The sequence below is a fragment of the Thunnus maccoyii genome, chromosome 16, assembly GCF_910596095.1.
Source record: "Thunnus maccoyii chromosome 16, fThuMac1.1, whole genome shotgun sequence".
Lineage (NCBI taxonomy): Eukaryota > Metazoa > Chordata > Actinopteri > Scombriformes > Scombridae > Thunnus > Thunnus maccoyii.
Genome location: NC_056548.1, coordinates 10,086,988 through 10,108,548, shown reverse-complemented (window position 1 = coordinate 10,108,548; position 21,561 = coordinate 10,086,988). Strand labels below are relative to the sequence as shown.

At 41.6% G+C, this 21,561-nt stretch overlaps 1 protein-coding gene across 4 annotated transcripts in view; it reads left to right on the top strand.

The window, feature by feature from the left end:
* tnika (TRAF2 and NCK interacting kinase a) overlaps nt 1-21,561 on the top strand; it is a 62,139-nt gene that overhangs the window by 22,798 nt on the left and 17,780 nt on the right. Inside the window, exons 3-16 of one of the 4 annotated variants that reach the window (XM_042387960.1) lie at nt 7,709-7,765; nt 8,813-8,938; nt 10,355-10,465; nt 12,284-12,374; nt 12,852-12,982; nt 13,081-13,135; nt 14,029-14,107; nt 14,493-14,668; nt 15,619-15,685; nt 15,815-16,013; nt 16,843-16,959; nt 17,887-17,973; nt 19,144-19,368; nt 19,723-20,322. In XM_042387960.1, coding sequence (XP_042243894.1) covers nt 7,709-7,765; nt 8,813-8,938; nt 10,355-10,465; nt 12,284-12,374; nt 12,852-12,982; nt 13,081-13,135; nt 14,029-14,107; nt 14,493-14,668; nt 15,619-15,685; nt 15,815-16,013; nt 16,843-16,959; nt 17,887-17,973; nt 19,144-19,368; nt 19,723-20,322 — 2,121 coding nt within the window. The remainder of the gene's footprint in view (nt 1-7,708; nt 7,766-8,812; nt 8,939-10,354; nt 10,466-12,283; nt 12,375-12,851; nt 12,983-13,080; nt 13,136-14,028; nt 14,108-14,492; nt 14,669-15,618; nt 15,686-15,814; nt 16,014-16,842; nt 16,960-17,886; nt 17,974-19,143; nt 19,369-19,722; nt 20,323-21,561) is intronic. The other 3 variants (XM_042387961.1, XM_042387962.1, XM_042387963.1) reach the window with 3 other exon arrangements.

Here is a 21,561-nt window from a genome sequence, read left to right as displayed (position 1 = left end):
ACAGTTTGGTATGTGTTATGTATGTATGTGTGTGTGTGTGTGTGTGTGTGTGTGTGACAGCAATGTGTAATCTCCCTCTAGGACTTGCTTGTCAGAGTAGAAACAGACAGAAAGAAAAATGTATAGAGTGAAATCTCAGGGGCACATCCCATAGCGCACTTCTCCCCTATGATACCGTTACCATGCCAACAGGCCCTATGCCAGGAGAGCATACTTAGATGCCATTCATTGGATTCTTGCTTGATGTTGGTGTCTGTTGTGTGTACGTGTGGATTACCGCAACGGCACAGATTAGGATTAGGGTGTGACCCATTTCCTTTTAACAAAGAGTTGGCATCACAGTCTGTTGTTCCATTGGTGTGTGTGTGTGTATATATGTGTGTTCATATGTGTGTATGTTTGCTTTTGTCTTTCTGGGTCATTTGCAAACAAGTGACATGAAGACTAATGCAAGTGGAATTCATGGTTGCGTAACATCGCTGAGTTCTTCATAATTAATGAAAAATGAAAATTTTGACTTTTGTACTTATATGGTTTCTATCTTGCAAAATTCAAACGGAGAGTTAAAGGACCATGCCAATGTTGCAGTTCATTAACGCAGAGTCAGATGTCAAAAAGCATCGCATTTAGGTCAGCTAAGTTGTCAGAAAATGAAACCTAGGTGACAAATGATAACAAGCATTGAAACTGATCATTTGAATTTGGGTGTTGCTCGTATTAAAAGACTTCCTATTTTGGCAGCCAACTTCACAGATGTCGCAGTGTCCTTAAACACACTGACAGGTAGCAGGTTTCCAAAATGACTCTGCTTGCAACTGCATCACCATGATGACAAAAAACTGAAAAAAAAACAACCAAACTGATAAATAATAGCAGCAAGATGATTATTATGATTGACTGGCTAACATAAGAAGGTTTCATGTCTCTGAGTTAATTTTAATCATAGGGAAATGAATGAAACCAAGGGCTCCCTAGAAAGTAGGAAATCTATCTTAATTATGGTAGGCTTTTGAAAATCGTCCCAAGTAATGAGATTTGTAGTTAATGGGCTAAAACATGCATAACCATAGTTATGGGTGTTTAAACTTTTGGTTTGTGCAAATGAAAGTCAAATAAGGATCAAATTGAAACCACAAGACAGTCATTTAAAAGTAAAATTTGGACGGTTTTCTTCTGACCTTGCAGCTTGGCCACACAGCCGGCATGCACAGAGGACAGATGCGCTGTGAAATTCAGCTGTCAGCGAAGTAGTCTTACGCTCATCCATTCCCTCATATCTGAATCACTTCCTTCTTCCACCCTCCTTTCCTCACCCCATCCTCACCTCTTCTTCTAAACAACAACTCTCCCATATCAGGACAATAGTCTCTTATTCCCTTTATTCTCCTTCTTTCTGTGTGTGTGTGTGTGTGTGTGTGTTGACGTGTCGTGCACACTGTACTCTGGCCAGCCAAGACTGTTGCTAGGCTACGACAGGAAGTGTCCTGCATAGTAAATGTGTCCGAGAGGGGGGGTCTGTGTAATTGACTTGGCAAGGGCATGGATGCGCACACCAACAAACAAAATGCACACACACTGTGTAAAAGCATTTCTTTCTCGCTCACACGCACAGACACACCTTGGGCATTATGATATCCACCGGCAGGCTGTATTGAAGCAGTGGTTAGCATGTTGGTCCTGCCTAACTGAGGCTGCAAGCTGAGAATGATGAAGAGATGCTTCCCTCTGCAGCCTGCAGTGCTTGTGTGTGTGTGTGTGTGTGTTTGTTCCCCTCAACATTCAGCTCCATATAGCAGCAGACAAATCGTAAAAGAGAATCACACACACACACACACACAACCTCTGTTTTTTCATCGTCAAACACACATCATACCAAGTACCTCTCCCCATAGACTTTACTTTCACTTGGCAGGTGCAATTAATCAAAATTATGACGTGTTGATGATAATTACTGGATTAGGTGTACTTTGTGTCATTCTGACACCTCCCTCATGCGGCACATGAAAGGGGACAGCTGAGATGAGAGATGAATCAGCACCATATAACATCGGACCTAAAATCATATTTTGCGTCACTGTGTCACAAGAAAATTTCAGTGCAGTATAGGACATATATAGACAACATGGTGAGTGGTTGACTGAGTGTGGGATTATACAGATGCAAAATTGAGGATTTTTAACATGCTGAAAAAGGTGATCAAACAAAACAAGGAACCTGAAGATGTCACCTTCAGTGCTTGGAAGAAGTGAGGAACATTTTTGCATTGTTTATAGACAAAACAATTGTGAAATCAATCAAAAAAGTAATTAACAGATTAATTGATAATTAAATAAATCTGTAGCTTGAGCCCTAACTTGCATTTTAGAGCTGAATCAACACTTTTATGACACCGTTAAACATTAAATCATGGGGAAAAAAAACATGAAAAGCTTTACAATGCTCATATTTCTTGCAATGGTATTTTGCTGAGCAGCTGTTTGTGTTATTGTGTCCACCTCCTTTGCATCCCTCTTGTTTTTGTATAGTTTTAACATCTAAGTTATGAAATCATAGTTGTGAAAATGCTGGGTAGAAGCTTCATTGCCCACAAAATCTTGTTTACATCTACTCAGCTGTCTCTGAGACATCACAGCTGAATGAACAAATTAACAGCTGAGCAAATATCACAAGAAGACTCTCTTGTTTTTTCTTCAGATTTAATTGTGTGATTAAAAAAAAAAAATCAAATCACTCAAGGCACTGTCCTCTAAAATAGCAAATATATTTTTAAACATTTATACTAAACGGGTGTAAATGACCCCGTTTTAGGAAAGCATACTTCTTACTCCTGCAGGGATGTCGCTAAGTAATGACTCCTCCGTGATGCGGCCGCCTGAAGGCTGATTGGAGATCAGTTTGGTATCAGTTTGCTGTCTCCATCACAGCATGGCCATCCAAGCGGAACGAACGTAGTCAATTTGGTCTGTTATCGCTCAAATACACCTGGCCTGGCAGCATCGAAACTCCTTGTAGGTGTGTGTGGAGTTGGAGGTGTGTGTGTGTGTGTGTGTGTGTGTGAGTGACATGTTTTGCTATCCTATTTGGTCAAAATACCTCCACGGGATTAAAGAAGGGGAGAAATTGACACGTGGGAATAATTTCCAAAAACCTCATTTGAAACGTCAATATGATGCGAAGTGACGTTAATGCACAGTGTACTCAGTATTATGACAGTTAGGAAGTATAGGATGAAAGCATTTATGTGCATTTATGTATACAGTGTGTGTGTTTGTTTTGTTTTGAGGAGGCACTCAGGCCCGTGTCAGTGCATTGTGGTTTCCGGAAGGCGCTAGATGCATTAGCAGACACAAAGTGAAAGGTTTTGCGGGGAGTCCTGGGTTTGTGTCATATTTGCTTGTCGAGCTCCGAGCCGAACGCTGTTTCGCAAGCATTAGCGCTCAGCTCAGTCATGTCCATGTAGAACCCGCTTTTCACAGGCCGCTGGTCTGAGCTGTGAGGCATGACAGAGAGAGAGAGAGAGAGAGAGAGAGAGAGGGAGACAGAAAATACAAGAGACAGGGAGAGCAAAAGTAAGCGAGACATCTAGAGGGAGGAATAATGAAAGGCATAAAGAGGAGATTGTGAGAAGTTAAGAGGGTTAGATAATGAGAGAGAATCAGTGGGATAAGAGAAAGAGAGAGAGAGAGAGGCAGAGGGAGAGGGAGAGAGAAACTGCAGATCTAGGTCAGAGAGGCAAAGCAGTCAACAAACGAGTGGAGGAAGGGATGAACAGGCCTGTGAAGCTCAAAGCTCTTCGTTGTGAATGGGACAGCTCAGGGAGAGAATGGTTCATCTCTGTGTGAGAGAGAGAGAAAGAGAGAAGGAAGGATGATAGAACAACTTCAATACTGTGTGATGTTCTTTTCCAATTATTTGTCATTATTCAGGCTGTAACTAATAATACTTTTCATTTTTGATTAAGGCAATCATTTTAGGAAATATGAATATTTGCTTTCTTGATGAGAGTTAATTGAGGATAATCTGTGAACTAAGTACAGAGGTGGAGCCAGTTAGCTTAGCTTAGAAGGAGGAAACAGATATCTGCACCAAATTTCATGACTCCATCCAATAATTGTTAAGATATTTCACCAAAAGCCAAAAATGTCAACCTGCTGGTGTTGCTAGAGGACAATTCAGGGATCACCAAAGGTCTTTATGCTAAATTTATGGTATTTCTTGTCTACTTCCAGTTGTTGTTTTTTTTAACTTTAATTATATAAAAAAGAAATGTACAAAAAATAATAATTTAAAATAAAAATAATTTCTGTCTTGCACTCTTTCTCACTACATTTGTGCCTAGTCAGCCTCTTGAGAATTTGAACCACATCCTGGCTCCATCTTCATAAGTAAGGCACAAGAGTGGTATCAATGTCCTTATCAAGCTCTCAGCCAGAAAGTAAAAAAGTATTTGTTTAATTTATCAATCATTTTTTCCAAACATTGGATTGATTGCTTACTGTTATTTTCTTTCTGTGTGTTTAATGTCAGACAGTTAAAAACGCCCCTCGCAAGTTCCCAGAGCTTAAGATAATGTCTTCAATTAGCTTGTTTTGTCCAACCAACAATCCAAAACCCAAACGGATTTAATTTGCAATGCTATGAAAAAGAAAATAATAGCAGATTCTAACATTTGATAAGCTGGATATGTGGCATTACAGCTTGATGAATGAACTCGTTGATGAAAATTAATGGAATAATTCATTGAGTTATTCTGAATTGTTTTGACATCATTGTTACACACATTCTCCTCTCAACTGCTGTTGAAAATACTATTGTAGTTGACATTCATATAACCAAGGCCAAACCAAATCCCATCTTTTGAATTTGCAAATAAATGAACCGTGGGAGGACAAAGAAAGAGTGAGAGATGAAGATGAACTGACAGTGCTAATTCTTCTCTGTTGCTCCTTTCACACTTGGTCATTTAATAAGGCTGGGTGACATTACTTGCTCCAGGAGGGAAGAAGAGATGGAGGGAGGGAGGTTGTCAGGTGGCTCAGAGTAATGAATCTTTATCCACTTCTGATGATATCCATGTCCAAAATCTATTTGACACATTCTCTCTCTCTCTCGCTCTTTTAGTCACTCTTCCACTCCCTCAATCATTCTCTCTCTCTGCGTCTATGTGTGTACATGTGTGGGCGTTTGCAAGAGTTCTTCTGTCTGTGTGAGTAGTGGAAAAAAGGGAGATCTTTTTGTATTTTGTGTGTGTGTGTGTGTGTGTGTCTGCATGTATGTGTATGTGTGTGTCTGAGTTACTGGTTTGTAAGTGGCTGTAATTCCTTTGTTGGTCTCCAACAAAGCCAGTCCTTGTGCTTGTGGAATTGGGGCAGTCTGATCCTAATGAGAAATCCCTGTTCAATCTTTCCAGCTCTTTTACTCTCACAGAATCTGGACTGTGTGTGTATATGTGTGTGTGTGTGAGAGAGAGAGAGGGAGAGAGACAGAGAGAGAGAGACTGATCACAGCATTCAACTTAGTTTGCATTGTGCGGTTCTGGATTGTGACACAATGAATTATCATATTAAAACTTTCTTTTAGCAATAAATCAGCGAGTTTAAAAGTTTTTTTTTTTTAATTCCAGAAGAGCAGTTTAATGAGAAGTTTAAGTTCTCATGATTTATAAATCATTCAGGGACCTGAGCTGATGTTAACATATTGCCAGTCATCTTGTGGGAACCCACCAAATGAACAGTAACAGTTTTGTTTCTAGTAATGGCTCTAATACTGTGGTGACTTTTGAGGCACAGTAAGCAAGTGACGCATTTTGTTTACAAAATGATAAGTGAATAATGAACTCTTCTTTTTCAGAATTAATTTCTTGATAATTAACTCATTAAGTTGATTTTAAATTTGGACTTTGACCCTAGCCTAAACACCAGCTGACCTCATGAGTAAAAACATCGTTATCATCTCGTTATGTTGACCGATTTCTCTACTTTGTAAAATGTAGGTGTAACAGAACAAGTAAGCAATTGAGCTGCCTACATTGTTTTGCTGTAAACAACTCTATATTTTGAATATTACTCACAAGCTTTTAATCAAGTAAAGTGAGTTTTGGTGAGCCTGTGGGTACAATTGATCTGTTAAAACGTCATAAAAAATAGAATGTGAAGTGATGAGAATGACTAATGACTGGTGGCGGGGTGCAGAGTCTGTTCTGCAACTGTAAAATCACTCCTGAATGAATTGCAAAGCAATAACGCTACTGATGTTTAGCCATAATACGGCGCTGTAGCATTCTTAGCCTCTGTTTTTGCTCTAGCACTCATTATCAGAACGGCCCTTCGATTAAAGCCCTCAGGAGGCGCTTTAGTGCCAGACCCTTAATGCCATCTGGTTTATAACAATTCCACCAGGAAAACAGTCCTGCCCTTGTTTTGAGTCCTTGCCCATGTGTGTATGTATTTGCTTGTTTGTGCCACTGCTGCTAAGCTGTTCTTCTCAGACTGTAACATGCTAATCAGTTCAGTCCAGACAGGTGGAAGTAATAGCCGTCAGTGGTTTTAGAGTCTCTAGCCCTGTTAGCTTCATTAGCTAATCACAGCCACAGATGCTCTGTTGCAAACGAACCGCTTGGGCCTTCCATTCGCCCCTCAGCTTCCAATCTCCCAGCTCCTCACCATCGCTCCCCCCAGGCATCTGCCTAGCCTCGATATTATACAACACACCCGGGTCTATGGTTTTGTATCTGTTTGTCTCTTCAACTGTCAGCTGTGTATTTATTAAACTGCTATCTGAGATTTTTTAGAGTTACACTGATTGGACTGATGCTGCAAGTACAAGTCAAATCACAGTGATATACGAGGGTGTCTCGTTGACCCAGCAGTCAAATGTATTTACTGTCAAGTCCTTGATTTGAATCCGGTCAGGGACATTTGTCAGGGACACCATATTATCATTTTCTGATGCTCTCTGCTTCCAACTACTTAAAGCCTGCAATTCATAAGTTTTGACCACATACAACAGATGTGACTCATTCACATGCATAGCTAAAGAAAAAAAAAAGACTTAAAATGAAAATGAGCATTTTGTATGTTTCACAGCTTATCACAGCTGAAATAGTTTCCTGCCTACAAGCTTAATTGATGTAAATAAACCCTTAACTGCAATAGAAAATATTAGTAATTTAGTTGCCTGCTGTTATTCCTTGTATTAAAAGAGCTGCCGATTGGGGCGATGCAGTGTCCAATGGGTACATGGCGATGACCATGAACCACAACATTCCAGTTTTGAGTCCAGATGGGGACCTTTGTTGCGTGTCATTCCTCATCTTTACTCTGCCCTCATTTTCTGTAATTTCTCAACTGCTAAATCTCTAAGTGCAGCATAAATGCCTCAAAAATACTTAAAAAAAGACCAGTCAGTTCATCTGGGGATAATAGTCCTTTCCTGTCCATCCCACCAAAATCCAAAACAATGGATTTTGGTGGGATGACCCTTTACATTTAGACAGATTACAGGTTTTCTAATCTGTCTAATGCTTTGTGATGTTTGACTGAAAGTGAAAGATGTGCACTTCAACTGTGCATGTGCATTTTCTTGAGAAAACTGTCTTTCAAAGACATTCACGTTTTTCTTGTATTCTTTTTTATGTCTAATCCTTTTCTCTGCTCTGTCTTTTTTGTCTCCTTGCGTCTCCGTCCTCCTCCTTTCCTCCTTTCTCCAGGGTCGCCATGTTAAGACCGGGCAGCTGGCAGCTATCAAGGTCATGGATGTCACTGGGGTAAGACACACACATATACACATATAGTACAGCACTCACACGCACGCACGCACACACGCACATACCTACCCACAGCAAATCATCTCAAGTGATTATACCACTGTCGACCATGTCATCTAATTATGAGCGATGAGTCAGTGCTGGCGTGTGTGTGTGTGTGTGTGTGTGCGTGCGCGTTTGTGTGTGTGTGTGTGTGTGTGATGTGGCAGAGAGGAAATGAGGACAGGCCTATTGCCATGGTAATATTAGCTGGAGGTATTAGGACAGCAGTGTGGTCTCAGGCGTGTCTGTAAAGCAGGAGGGAATCTCAGCTATATTTAGAGATCCTCTCACCCTACGCCTCGCTGTCAGCACTCAGCTGCCAGCAAAACAATGAAGGTCTGCAGGAATGGAGCAACAATGGAACCTATGAATGGATAAATAAATATGAATAGAAAATTTTAAAAAATGAATGAATGAATATGAGCGTAAATGACTGAGCATGTCCTGGAAGGTGTGTGAAGATGAATGAATGACCGAATCGAAACAGAAGTAATGAACAAATAAACAAAACTGTGTATGACTGTTAAATAAATCTGCTTAAATACAATAAAAAATTAATGACTGTATTAGTGAATGAGGGCAAACACGAAAATTGCTTACTAAACGAGCCGATATTGTACGAAATCAGCTTAGTAAAACAAGTGTCTTTGTTTTCCGAGACATTGAGCCCTAATTTGAAGTAATCACGGCACAATTTCCTGACGTTGGATAATTAATGAGAAATTATATTTTTAAGTAAACAACTGCTATTGTAGCAACTTGTTTCAAACAACTGCTTTTGGCTTTGTGGCAGTAACCTCCTAAAACACAAGTAACTAAAAAGTAATGCTGTTATAGGATCATTTAGAACCTCGTTGCGTTCTTTGCAACCATAGTATCAACAGCCTGATCCGTTTTGCTCTATCACCACCCCATTAAGATGTTCAAGAGGTCACAAATAGAGGTTGCAGTTTTATGCCTGTTGATTTTTCTCTTCTTGTGTGTGTGTGTTTGTGCTCGTTTCAGGATGAGGAAGAGGAGATTAAAGCAGAAATTAATATGCTGAAGAAGTACAGCCACCATCGGAACATCGCCACCTACTACGGAGCTTTCATCAAGAAAAACCCTCCTGGCATAGATGACCAGCTATGGGTATGGCATCATTTGTGTGTGTGTGTGTTTGTTTTTTATCTGCAGTTGCACTGTATGTGTTTGTGTGTATGAAACTGAGCGATACAGGAAGAGAAGATGGTTGTCGTCTCTGTAAAAGTTTCATTTTTCACTGTTACATTAGGTTAGAGAAGCCAGTTTGTAGTTTGTTCATGCATGCAGTGACTGTAGATTTGTGTGCACTGGAATATGCATATATACTTAGTGTCAGTGTGTGTGTGTGTGTGTGTGTGTGTGTGTGTGTGAAAGGATATGAATAAGTGTGTGGTTGGCTGGCTGGCTGCTGCAATAAATCATGTGTTAACACGATCTAAGGGAGCTCTCTCTTCTCTGATCATGTAGCATTCATCACACAACAATGAGAGGACACACACACACACAAACACATGCGTATATTCACACAGCAGCTAGATCTACTGCCTGCATAATTCCCCCTGACTCAACAGCTGCCTGTTTTCCCTGTGTGTGTGTGTGTGTGTGTGTGGGTGTGAGTAACATGACGATGCATTGTACGCTTATATGCTTTACATGTGTCCCCTTATGTTTATGCATGTCCGAGTTTGTTTCTTTTGTCTTTGCGTGTCTGAGTACACGTGTAAAGCCTGGATGAGAGAGGTCCAGCTATTACTCGCCAACTTCCTCTCTCTATGTAATCCAGAGTGATGATGAAGAGAGAGCTTGAAGCGAAGCCAGGACTGACCAGCTGAACTTTTGGCCGCTGATATCCACGGATGTAATGCAGGGATAGAGGAGAGAGAGAAGAGGAAAGGAGAGGAGAGGAGAGGGATGGACAGAATGGACACATTGTGTTTAGGTCAAGAGAAGGACTTGATTCATTCATGTGATCTCATGATCCTGTTGAGTCAGTTTATGCCAGTAATTTCTGTGGTCTCTGCAGTGTGTGTGTGTTTGGAAAGTGTGACAGAGAAAGAGTGTGTGTTACACGACTGTCTGTGTGTGTGTTGTTCATGTTTATTGCCTGGTACCGTTCTGTCTTTATTACTAATGCTATTACAGTAATGTGATTATACTGTGTATATTCTTTACCAAAGTCTACCATGTTGAAGAGAGCGCTTTTTATTCAGTGCACATGTGTCAGTACCGGTCTATAAAAATGAATATATCCAAGAGACATTATGACTATTGGTGCTTTGTTGAGATTGGCTAGCACCAGAGTTATGAGGCTGATAACAATATCAGAGAAGCTGATATTTTTAGCTGAGAGAAGATATTTTACAGTTCAACGGCAAAGAATTCCACAAAGTACATAAATAAACAAGTAAGATACACTAGTTATCACAGGAGGTTGATTTATAGGAGTTACTGGGTTGTCTGGAACACATCCTAGACCTGCTTGATTTTACAGAACAGTCGATAATCAACCTTGTATGTGTGCAGCTGGTCATGGAGTTCTGTGGAGCTGGCTCAGTGACAGATTTGATCAAGAACACCAAGGGCAACTCTCTGAAAGAGGAGTGGACTGCTTACATCTGTCGAGAGATTCTCAGGGTAAGTGGCCACGTTGCCAAGTCAGACCTCAAACCTCTATAGAAATAACTGTTGAGTCATTTTGACTCTTTGAATCAGCAGTCGTCAGTTACTTGAATGATTTTGAAAGGAAAAAAAGAAAAAAACAACAACAGATGGTGTGAACATTCATAGTTGCTTTTCACAAGAAAACATTTCCTTTTTTTTTTTCTAAGTAGATACTGCTGAAGAATGAACAGACTTGATTTATGGAGAAAAATATTCCCAAGCACTGGAAATTTAGCAGCAGAACTAGAACTGTACATGTACTCTTTAGTTCCAACATTCCAATCTACAAATAACCATAGAAGGAAAAATAAACTTCAGGCATTCATGCGTAGGAGCAGGAACAAAAATACACAAATATAACAAATAAAACTACAAATTAACATTTTGAAACTGTTAATAAAATCAAAAATTTAATGTTCTTTTTTATGTATGTGGCAGCGACAAGTCAAATCAACATGTCGGGTTTAGCTCAGGTTTAGACAGATGATTTGAATCGAAACCCACGATCAGATCTTCCTGGGAAACCTTACTCATTCTCCCACTCACATCTTTTCTCTGCCATGCATGTGCATTTTTTTGTGCTGAGGGCTATAGCCTCAAACAGGGAGCAGCAACGTCACTTTTTTTTGTATCTGGCAGAGACAAGTCAAATCAACATGTCAGGTTTAACTCAGGTTTAGACAGATGAATTGAATCGAAACCCACGATCAGATCTTCCTGGGAAACCTTACTCATTCTCCCACTCACATTTTTTCTCTGCTATGGATGTGCATTTTTTGTGCTGAGGGATAAACAGGGAGCAGCAACATCACTACATATTGTCAGTCACCGTTCCTCTCTGAACTGAGGCAACAATTTCCTTTGATCCACTTATATTTCTTTTCTCACCCCTCATTGCTCGTCTTATTTCGTGCTCTCCGCTCTTTCTCTCTCTCACCATGCTCTGATTTGGTCTTCCTCTCTTTTTCTTTCTCTCTGTCGCTTTGCATTTTGTCTCTGTTTGACCCGCTCTCTTCTTCCCTTTTGGCTGTCTTCTGATTTTCTCTATTTTTCTGTCCTTTTTCTATGTCTTCCCGCCTTCCCTCTGTTTCCTTTAAAGATTTTTACTGTCTCTGTCTCTCAACTGTCTCCTATTTCTCAGTGTTTTACCTTTAATTTCAGTCAGTTTACAATCAATATAAGAGACTACATTAAAATAATAATTAGTACATAAATTGTCAAAGCATAAATACTTAATAGACAATATTGTATTTCAGCTTGGATTTATTGAACACAAATGCCTATATATTACAGTATGTGTGCAAATGTAATTATGCTTGCAAGAGCAAACATCTCTTAATTTCCTAATACTTAATGAAAGATGGAGACAACATGTCCAAAATCAAAATTTTACTTTTTTTCCTTGTGTAATGAATAGTTGGTTGGTTGATTATACTGACAAAATGATAAAATATTTGCATAAAGGTTATGTTAGGAACAGTATAAAATGTTCAATACAAAGTAATGTTCTTCAGATGCTGTTTTTTGCTACCACCAAACTACTACTGCTACCAAATGATGTTGCAAAAAACATTTTCCTCTGTAAGGAAGGATCTTTTTGCTTGCCACCCCTGCATAGGGAGGTCAGAGGTCAAGGTCAGCTACACAGCAGTTACCCTGGAGCTGCTAGTCCTGCTCAAGGACACTTCCTTTCGGAAATGAGCTCTTTATATATAGTAATAATGGTAATCTTGACATGGCTCATTGCTGCAGTGGCTGTCCTTCACCGTGTGTCTGTGTCGCTGTCTGCAGGGTCTGACTCATCTCCATCAGCACAAGGTCATCCACAGAGACATCAAGGGACAGAACGTCCTGCTGACTGAGAATGCAGAGGTCAAACTAGGTCAGTCTGTCATCTTACCCTGCTTGACAAAAAGGCTTTAGGATTGCGAGGGCAGTAGGAGGTATAAAGTTTCAGATGGCTCAGAGGTGTGTGTGAGTGTGTTTGCGTGCGTTTTTGTGAGGCTTTTCTTTCTTTTATGCTGAATAAAGCCTACTCATCTCTCTGTACCTCTGCCAATGTTTACGGTGTGGTGCAGATTGCTAAAGAAGGGATTCTCTCTCTCTTTTTTTAGCTCTCTCCCTAAAGCTCAGTGGGAATTATAAGGTGTGTCTGTGTGGGTAATTCATTCCTGTTTAGAGTCCATGATGAAATTCACTAAAGCCCACTGGTTGTGTCACGCACACACACACACTCACACACACACACACACATAAACAAACCACACACAGTGAAAAACCGAGACAAAAACACACATTAAATACGCTACACACTATGCCCTGACATATTTTTTTGTGTGTTTGTGCATTTGCCTGGTAGTGGACTTCGGTGTTTCGGCCCAGTTGGACAGAACGGTAGGAAGGAGGAACACATTTATCGGGACGCCATATTGGATGGCACCAGAGGTCATCGCCTGTGACGAGAACCCCGACGCCACGTATGACTTCAAGGTGCTTTGGCAACCTCCTCTCCCCCCTCTGAAGATATCTTGTGCCTTTTCTTGATCACCTTGAGTATTTATGCACTGTGTCTCACTGTTTCACTGCAGAGTGATTTATGGTCATTGGGGATCACAGCAATAGAGATGGCTGAAGGAGCACCACGTACGTACTCAATCAATAACCTACATCTCAACCTACATTCTCTGCTACATTTCTTAGTGCTACTACAGTAGATCACTATAATCAGAGGCAGATCATTTTGCAGCTCAGGCCAATGCTACTCATCTTTAGCCATATTTTTAATGAAGGCCAAGGAACTGATATATATAATTGGTTGTCTATTTATTTTCTTAATCCTAGAGGTGCTGGCACATGGTTGTTGTAATTGGAGGCAGCAAGACTTTTTTCCTCCCTCCTATTAATTATGGTTAAGTAAAAAAGCTACTCCTCGGTGTAAAGTTGCCCAAGCTACAGTTGGTCATTAATCATGGTAAACCTGAAGGACATGATTCAGTTTTTTTTTTCAAGGTTGTTCCGTCCTATCCTTGTTTTATTTTTATACCCATGTAGACATTTAAAAAAAGTCTTCCAGTTGGAAAAGAACATGTCAGTGTGTGCTTCAGGCCAGCAATTGGTGAAAACTGGCAGTCACTTTACACACATAGGATGAAATGAAGGCTAGGAAATAATCGATCTAAAACATGTATGTCTTTAAATGTCTTTTCTTTTATTTTGGCTGACATTTTTAGCTGAACAATAGTCAAGATAGGTTTGAAAATATGAAGTTTGAATATTTACTGCCCATTTTTGGCTACATGTTCTTTAGTAAGATGGATAACCAGCATGGGCGTTCGATAAGAACACATACTGTAGATGTGTGTGTGTTTGTATGAATGTAACGCACAGATTGTTATCAGTATCGACAGCTTATATTGATCAGGTGAGGGCTAATCCCAGCTGGCTTTGACTATATGCCATGATAATGTTTAGCACAATTACCTAGAAACATTCACCCTAACTCATCCGTGTTTGGTATCTGATATCTGACCGTTTAGCGCTGTGTGACATGCACCCCATGAGAGCCCTCTTCCTCATCCCACGCAACCCCGCTCCCAGACTCAAGTCAAAGAAATGGTGAGTGTTTATGTTGATAACTGCGCTTGCGGTGCATGTTTTCTATCACTATTAAAAGCAGGAAAATGAGTCCAGAAATAAACTGGATTGGAAATAAGACTATTGAGCAATGGATGGATGGGTAAATACAACCTAGAAACTCTATGATGGTATTTGTAAAGATTTTTCTCTTTAAAATTGCCAACAAAAGATTAGAAATTAAGTTAGAATTTAAATGTTACTCAATGTATCCTTACCAGAACAAGTATCATCACATGTTAAAAATGCTCAATATCTGTAAAAAAAACTTTATTTATCCATTCATTGAACGTTTGTTACTCACTACAATATATATTGTATATACACATTTACAATGAGTTTTTTTAATGTGTGTGTGTGGTTTCAGGTCGAAGAAGTTCCAGTCGTTCATAGAGAGCTGTCTGGTGAAGAGCCACAGCCAGAGACCCAGCACAGAGCAGCTCCTCAAACACCCTTTCATCAGAGACCTGCCCAACGAGAGGCAGGTCCGCATCCAGCTGAAGGACCACATCGACCGCACCAAGAAGAAGAGAGGAGAGAGGGGTGAGGAAGAACATATGCTGTAGACATGTGCACATATGGATTTAAACACACATCCAGTAGATTTATACACACATGGCAGATGGAGCGACAGTTTCATTAAGTGGTTGCGCTTGATAGATGATTAGTGGTTCTCACTCAAACTGTTTCTTTGGATTATGTGGCACCAAAGCTCATCCCCAAAACCAATAGGAACAACCCATTACACTCCCATTACATTCAGTGTGTAGCTGAAATGCTCTCTCAGATACACACATAAATACACACAAGCAACAAGCACTTCGTTGGAGAAATACAGCTGCAAGGGTGAGATGTAATACCCTCTCAGACGTGTACCAACACAAATTCTGACACACATGTAACGTCACATTCTTGGATTTCAGCAGAGCGGGAAATAACAGTGACAAAGTTGTATTCCACTCCACCACGACACAAACACACTCCATCTGAGTGATAGACTGACACTCGCACACAGAACTGCGCTAGCGAGAACCACATTAACCGCTTCAAGAAACAACATACCGCAGGGCGGACGTCGCGATGATGTATAGAAATGTCTTGTCATTGTAGAGACAGTGGCTTTCTGCAGCCGTCACTTTTATCACATTCGGAGGACAGGTCCATGCGGATGTGTCTCGGGAAGAGCGGGGCCTCTTCTGCTTCCGTTATGCTTTAAGCCCCGTTTGACTGAGAGAGCTCTGAGCTAATGTTCTCCACCTCGCTACACACAGTAAAATGACAATTTATACTCCTATTCAAAGCGGCTAAAAGAAAGTGCCTTGAAGGAGTGAAGATCTGGGAATGCCAAAATCGTGAGCGGTGTAGTAATGACCAAAGGTAGCTCAAGTGAAAAATGCTCAATGTAAAGTAAAATGGTTTTGCTCACTGCTGGTTATCACCTCACTCACTTTTATTTTATTCATTCTTTATTTTTTACTTTCTCTCTTCGTCAGATGAGACAGAGTACGAGTACAGTGGCAGTGAAGAGGAGGATGAAGAAAGAGACATGGGTGAACCAAGGTCAGTGTCCTTACAAATGTACACACATATAAACATATAAACAAACACATTCTCTACAACTTTTTTTTTCCAAAGACATGTTTGACATCCTCAATCACTGTCAGTTCACTCTCATTGGTCTGTTTACAGCTCTATCATCAACATCCCCGGGGAATCAACCCTTAGGCGGGACTTCCTGCGCCTCCAGCTGGCCAATAAGGAGCGCTCGGAGGCACAGCGGCGGCAGCAGCTGGAGCAACAGCAGAACGAGGAGCACAAGCGCTTACTGTTGGCTGAAAGACAGAAACGCATCGAGGAGCAGAAGGAGCAGAGGAAGCGGCTGGAGGAAGTAAGCAGGAAGAAGTTAAAGGGGAGGCTTTAACTGTGACCTTTGACCTTGGTGAATGGTGAAACTTAGGAAGTGTACATGAGTATGTATGATTTTAGTATGTGTGGCGCAGGTTAAACTATTGGGATTACACCAGATAGGGTCATTCAGATAAATTCAGGTACACTGAAATGTATCTCTAGTCAATTTGAAATGACTCTATATATAATTCACACACCAAATCATAATGGAAGCCCTCTATTTGGCTCTCCATTCTCTCTCCTCTGAAACACTTAAAGACATATTTGCAGCCATAATTGGACCCAATCCCGACAGTTCAAACTAACGAAACCTTACATTCACCATTTGGTTGAGGCTGCAGCAAAGAGAAAGAGCAGTACAGAGACATACGCACACATGTACACACACAGCCTTCCCCCAGTGTCCTTCTCTTATTTCCAGAGAGCAGATTTACAGAAGGAAATCCTTAGCCCATAATCTGTGCACTCTCTCTGGGTTCCCACCAGGGTTTGCCTCCCAACGCACGGCTAAGCGCCATGACTCGACTCAACTGACATGACCCCTCCGCTATGGGCCAAGTGTGTGTCTGTGAGCGTGTGTGAGCAAACGCATGTGTGTTTGTGCAAATATGAAAGCATAAGTGTTTGTGTATTTGTGTCCTGTGTGAACGCACTGTCACAATTTCTCCCTTTTATTTAATAAATTAGTCTAAGCCAAGACCCACTATAGAAATAAATTGATTTGATTTTTGAATTTCCGTGGAAATACAAAATGTATCGCGCAACCTGACTGACGTTCTGTCCCTCTCGCGCTTCTGTTCTCCTGACAGCAGCAACAGCGAGAGCGAGAGCTGAGGAAACAGCATGAGAGGGAACAGAGGAGGCGCTACGAGGAAATGGAACAGCTCCGCAGAGAGGAGGAGAGGAGGCATGCAGAGAGAGAACAGGTTCATACACTTGCTGTTAGATTCTATTCAGATACAGATATGTACACAGGTAGTACGGCGCTACAGATATGTGTAACCTAATGATGCAAACAAGTGAAACTCAAGTCCAGAATCCTTAGATTATAGTCTACTTTCTGTCTGTCCTTCATGTCTTTTCTGAGTCACTCTGTTTACCTCTGTACCTCAGAGATTATTTTTTCTGTTGGGACGGGGTTTATAGTTTCAGACACACAGAACTCGGGCGATTTTAATCTGATTTAATCTATCTTTGTTTTTCCCTGCTCATAGATCTTGCATGCAAAGACCTAAACACTGCCTCCTCCTCTCTGATTATGTCCATCTCTTGGACATCATCATGTCCAAGACATGATAATAGATGAGATATTGCAATAATGCAATATTTTATTGCAGCATCTTAAATGTTGCCAATATTGCAAAAAGATGAGTTGGACTACAAGTTGGATTTAAAGCTAATAAGCTGATTCCTTGAATTAAAAAAAACAGATCCAGAAGCTGCACAGCTTTCCAACTTTCTTTTAACATTTTTTTTCCCCTTGTCCTCTCATTGAACCTACTGCTGGACTGGTTTGTGTTTTTTTTGTCTGTCCTGCTTAGCTCTGTTGCTCTCTTCCCACGCTTTTTAGTTGTTTCAAGTGTTTTGGAAAGATATCCTCAAATCTTTTTTTTTCTATGTCTCTTCATCATTATTTCCTTTGTAACACATTACAATTGTTCGAGAATACGGTCTCCTTCTCTTCCTGTAGCTTCTGACTCTTATCTTCTCTCCTCGTTCACAGCCATCTCAGGAGATTATCTTCTCTATTTCTCTTTCTGTCTCTGTCTTTCTCACTTTGTCTTTATTTGGATGCTCAGACTTCCTGATTTTTCTCTCAATCTACTATGTCCTTGTGCCTACATGCTGCTCAGGAGTATATCCGTAGACAGCTGGAAGAGGAACAGAGGCAGTTAGAGATTCTCCAGCAGCAACTACTACAGGAACAAGCGTTACTGCTGGTAACCATAGCCCTCCCACGTGTTACTACTGCTCCCCAACTGTGCTGTGTGGCCCCTTATCCTCACTGCATGCACCTGCGTTTCGGTTGTACAGAGGAACTGTGAGGGAATCACTCAACCTGTTACTTACCGATGTTTTGAAGAAACATGATGCTTTTGCTCATGTCTAATCTTGTATTTGATATCTTGACATCAGTGATTGCATGTGAAGCACTTAATTTGGCTGGATCTCAGAGAGTTCCCCAGCGGGTAGAGAATCATGTTGGCCCACACAATGCAAGAACATTCAGGAGAAAATAGGACATAGTTGTTTTCCACAGAGCACTCCCAGTCTTGTCTAGGGTAACAGCTTTGTGCTTTATTAGTGTAAGAAATCACATTATGTCTTGTAGTATTTGTCCACTTCCCTTTGCATCCTATTTAAAGAGACATTTTCAGCCTTTAAGGAAAACTTTTGAGATCCCATCCATGCAAAGCTCCACAAACTACACTGAGTACAAGCACAGAAACCCAGGGATGTGTCCTCCCTTCATACTGCCATCCCTCCTGCCTCAATCCCTCCTTCCCTCCCTACAGTACCTATCTTCCTCTCCCTTGACTCATGCCGAATCCTTATGTCTGATAATATCCTAGTCTCCGTTATCCATTATTAGCCTTGAAATTGTGATTTTAATCGCGAAACGTGTGCTCTTGTTCCATCTATGTGATCCCATTTGTCAGTATTTGTGTTTATCGGTTCATTTGTGAATGCATGACCTGAATTTGGCATTGGTGACAGTATTTGCAAATACACACAAAACAGAACAATTGAGGAAAAAAAACTGTGTAGCTTCCTGCAAATTACACCAAGTTTCAATTGTGACTTTTACGATTGTGATCTGCAAGTTATCCTAAAGCAGTGAACGCCACACATCTGGCAAGTCGTAAAAGATACTAAGAATGATTTGCAACTACTATTTTCTCACTGCTAATCATTCAATGGGTTGAAAATTACGTTTTGGTGTTGATCTCTGTCTCCATGTCTCTTTCTCTACTTTTGTCATCCCTCTTGTTAACCCTTTCTGCCTTCCTCATAATCTTTTTTTCCACTCTCATTTTCTTTCTGTTTTCTCGTTCCTGTCATTCACCTCTTTCCTCCTTCCCATACTGCCTCTTCCTTTCTCCCTCCAGGAGTACAAGCGTAAGCAGGTAGAGGAGCAGCGGCAGGCAGAGCGGCTACAGAGGCAGCTCCAGCAGGAGAGAGCCTACCTGGTGTCTCTACAACAGCAGCAGCAGCAACAACAACAACAGCAGCAGCAGCAGCAGCAGCAGGATGGAAGGCAAGCAGAGAAGAAACAGCTTTACCACTATAAAGATGTCATCAATCCTACTGACAAGCCTGCCTGGGCTAAAGAGGTAAGTCACAACATCCATGACATACAAAGACATGCATGCAGATATGAATATGTGATGAGTTTCTTTCCAAAATGTGAAATCACCTTTCTTAGGTGAGTAAAGGCACCTCCTTTCCATCCCTAATGTATATTATACACACCCTGTGGCCTTTTTATGTTATAGTAATAACTTATTTAACAGGTCTTACCTGAAGCAGCAGTCCTGTGAAGAAAATGGGAGGAGAATGTTTGGGGATCCCACTCATAAACATATTTTTAGAGCCTGAGAATTAACGCTGCTTTGATAATCATACTGTGATGTCTCCTTTGTGTGTGTTGGTTTTGTTGCTCAAACTCCTCTGACTCTGACTCCTAGGTCCCGAAGCAGCAGCATGCTCACGGTAACCCGCCCCGCTCTCACCTACGACATCACCAGTCATTCAACCAACCAGCTTCATCCTCTGCCTCCCATGGCCAACCCAGAGCTCAGGCCCCTAGACGAACCCCGTCCCATGCTGCCCAGCTCCTCTCCACCCACCTCCCCCATATCCATATTTCACTAGACCCCGCGGAGCCGCTAGATCTGGGGCTGAAGCAGGAGATAAGTCAGCAGGTCCGAGAGTTTAGGGCTCAGAAACTGAGTCAGAGGGGCCGCAGCCCAGGGCCCATCCGGGAACACAACCAGGCTGCTGGCCAAGGGCCTAGTAAGGGACCGAGTAAGAACCAGAAAGAGCGTTCCAGTCAAGGGCCAATCAGTCAGTCTAATGCAGTACCCATCCCTTATCCTCTGGGGTCAGGTAATCAGAAAGAGAAGGCTAGAGACAGGCCTCTCTCTGCCCCCAGTCAGGCTGCCATCCAGGGGCTGTTGTCTCCAGACCCACAATCTAAGCCCCTTCAGTCTCATCCTAAGTCCCCAGGACAGGTCCGGAAACCTCAGTCTGGATCTAACTCTGGGTCCAACCCTGCAATCAAACTGGTTAGTGGCCATACTCGCGCCAGGTCGCACTCACCCTGCTTTAGAGTAGATGTAGATGTAGAACTAGAGCATCAGGGAGGGTGGGGAAAAGAGATGAGGCCAGCCGTCAGCCACGAGTGCCTTATGCTGCCCTCGGACTGGGAAGTCACACCATGTGACTTCATTGACCCCCTCTCTAAATCCTTCCCTGAAAATGCTCTCCACTCCGCCCTACCAAGAGAGAGGAGCTCCTACTCACCTGCCCCCCGCATTTGTAATTTCCTCCAAGTCCCTGGTAACAATCAATTCCTTAGCCCTACTTCTGATAGGGACAGAAGGAATGAGAGATTTGGAGGCAGGATGCAGGATGCAGTAAGAGGTAGCTCCTCTATGTGTGACCTTCGCACTTCTACCCCAGGAGACATGGTTACACGGAGCCTGGCTGTAGGCCATCTAATGAGTAGTCGCTCCTCTAACTCCTTGGTATCCAACACTCCAACCATTCCAGCTCCTTGGTTGGGCCTTTCTCCTCGCACCTCTCCACAAAGCACACCCTCAACCTCCCCATGCACCCTTTCCCCTCCATTCTCTCCTGACATCATGACCCACAAATTTTCTCCATCTTCCCGCCCCCACGTCCAGTTGTCCAACCAGACCCCCTTTCCCCACCTAATCTCACCTGCCTCTACTCCTCACTGCTCCCCCTATGGCTCTCCCTTTGGATCCCAGACCCAGATCTGCATCAGATCTGTTGGAGCAGAGTGCTAGACCTCTCTCCAAAGCACATGTATATAAGAACACAGACACACATACACACACACACACACACATATGTTTGTACTTCTATATTTGTGATTAAAATAATGTATTTCTTAGCCCCTAACTCTAAACTCAACCATCTCAACACATTTTTTGTTGCATTTAGTACTGGTTGATACCACATGAAGGTTTTGGTGCACACATTTCTTTTGTAGCTCCAAATTCAAATGTCAACTTAACTTGACAAGTGATGAAACATTTACTGTAACTAACAAAAGGACAAATTAGAAATTAATTATTCAGAATCTAATCTTTAAAGGGCAAGTCCATTTTTTTAAGGTTTATATATCATTCTGTAGCTTCCCAGCAGTGTTCCACATGTATTCAAATCCTAAAATTCAAATTTTGGTCGAAGTGTGTATGTTTTAGTGTCAAAATGCCATTTTCCAAAGCCCCCCTAAAAACTTCTTCCCACATGACCTGACATAGGTTTCTGCATGA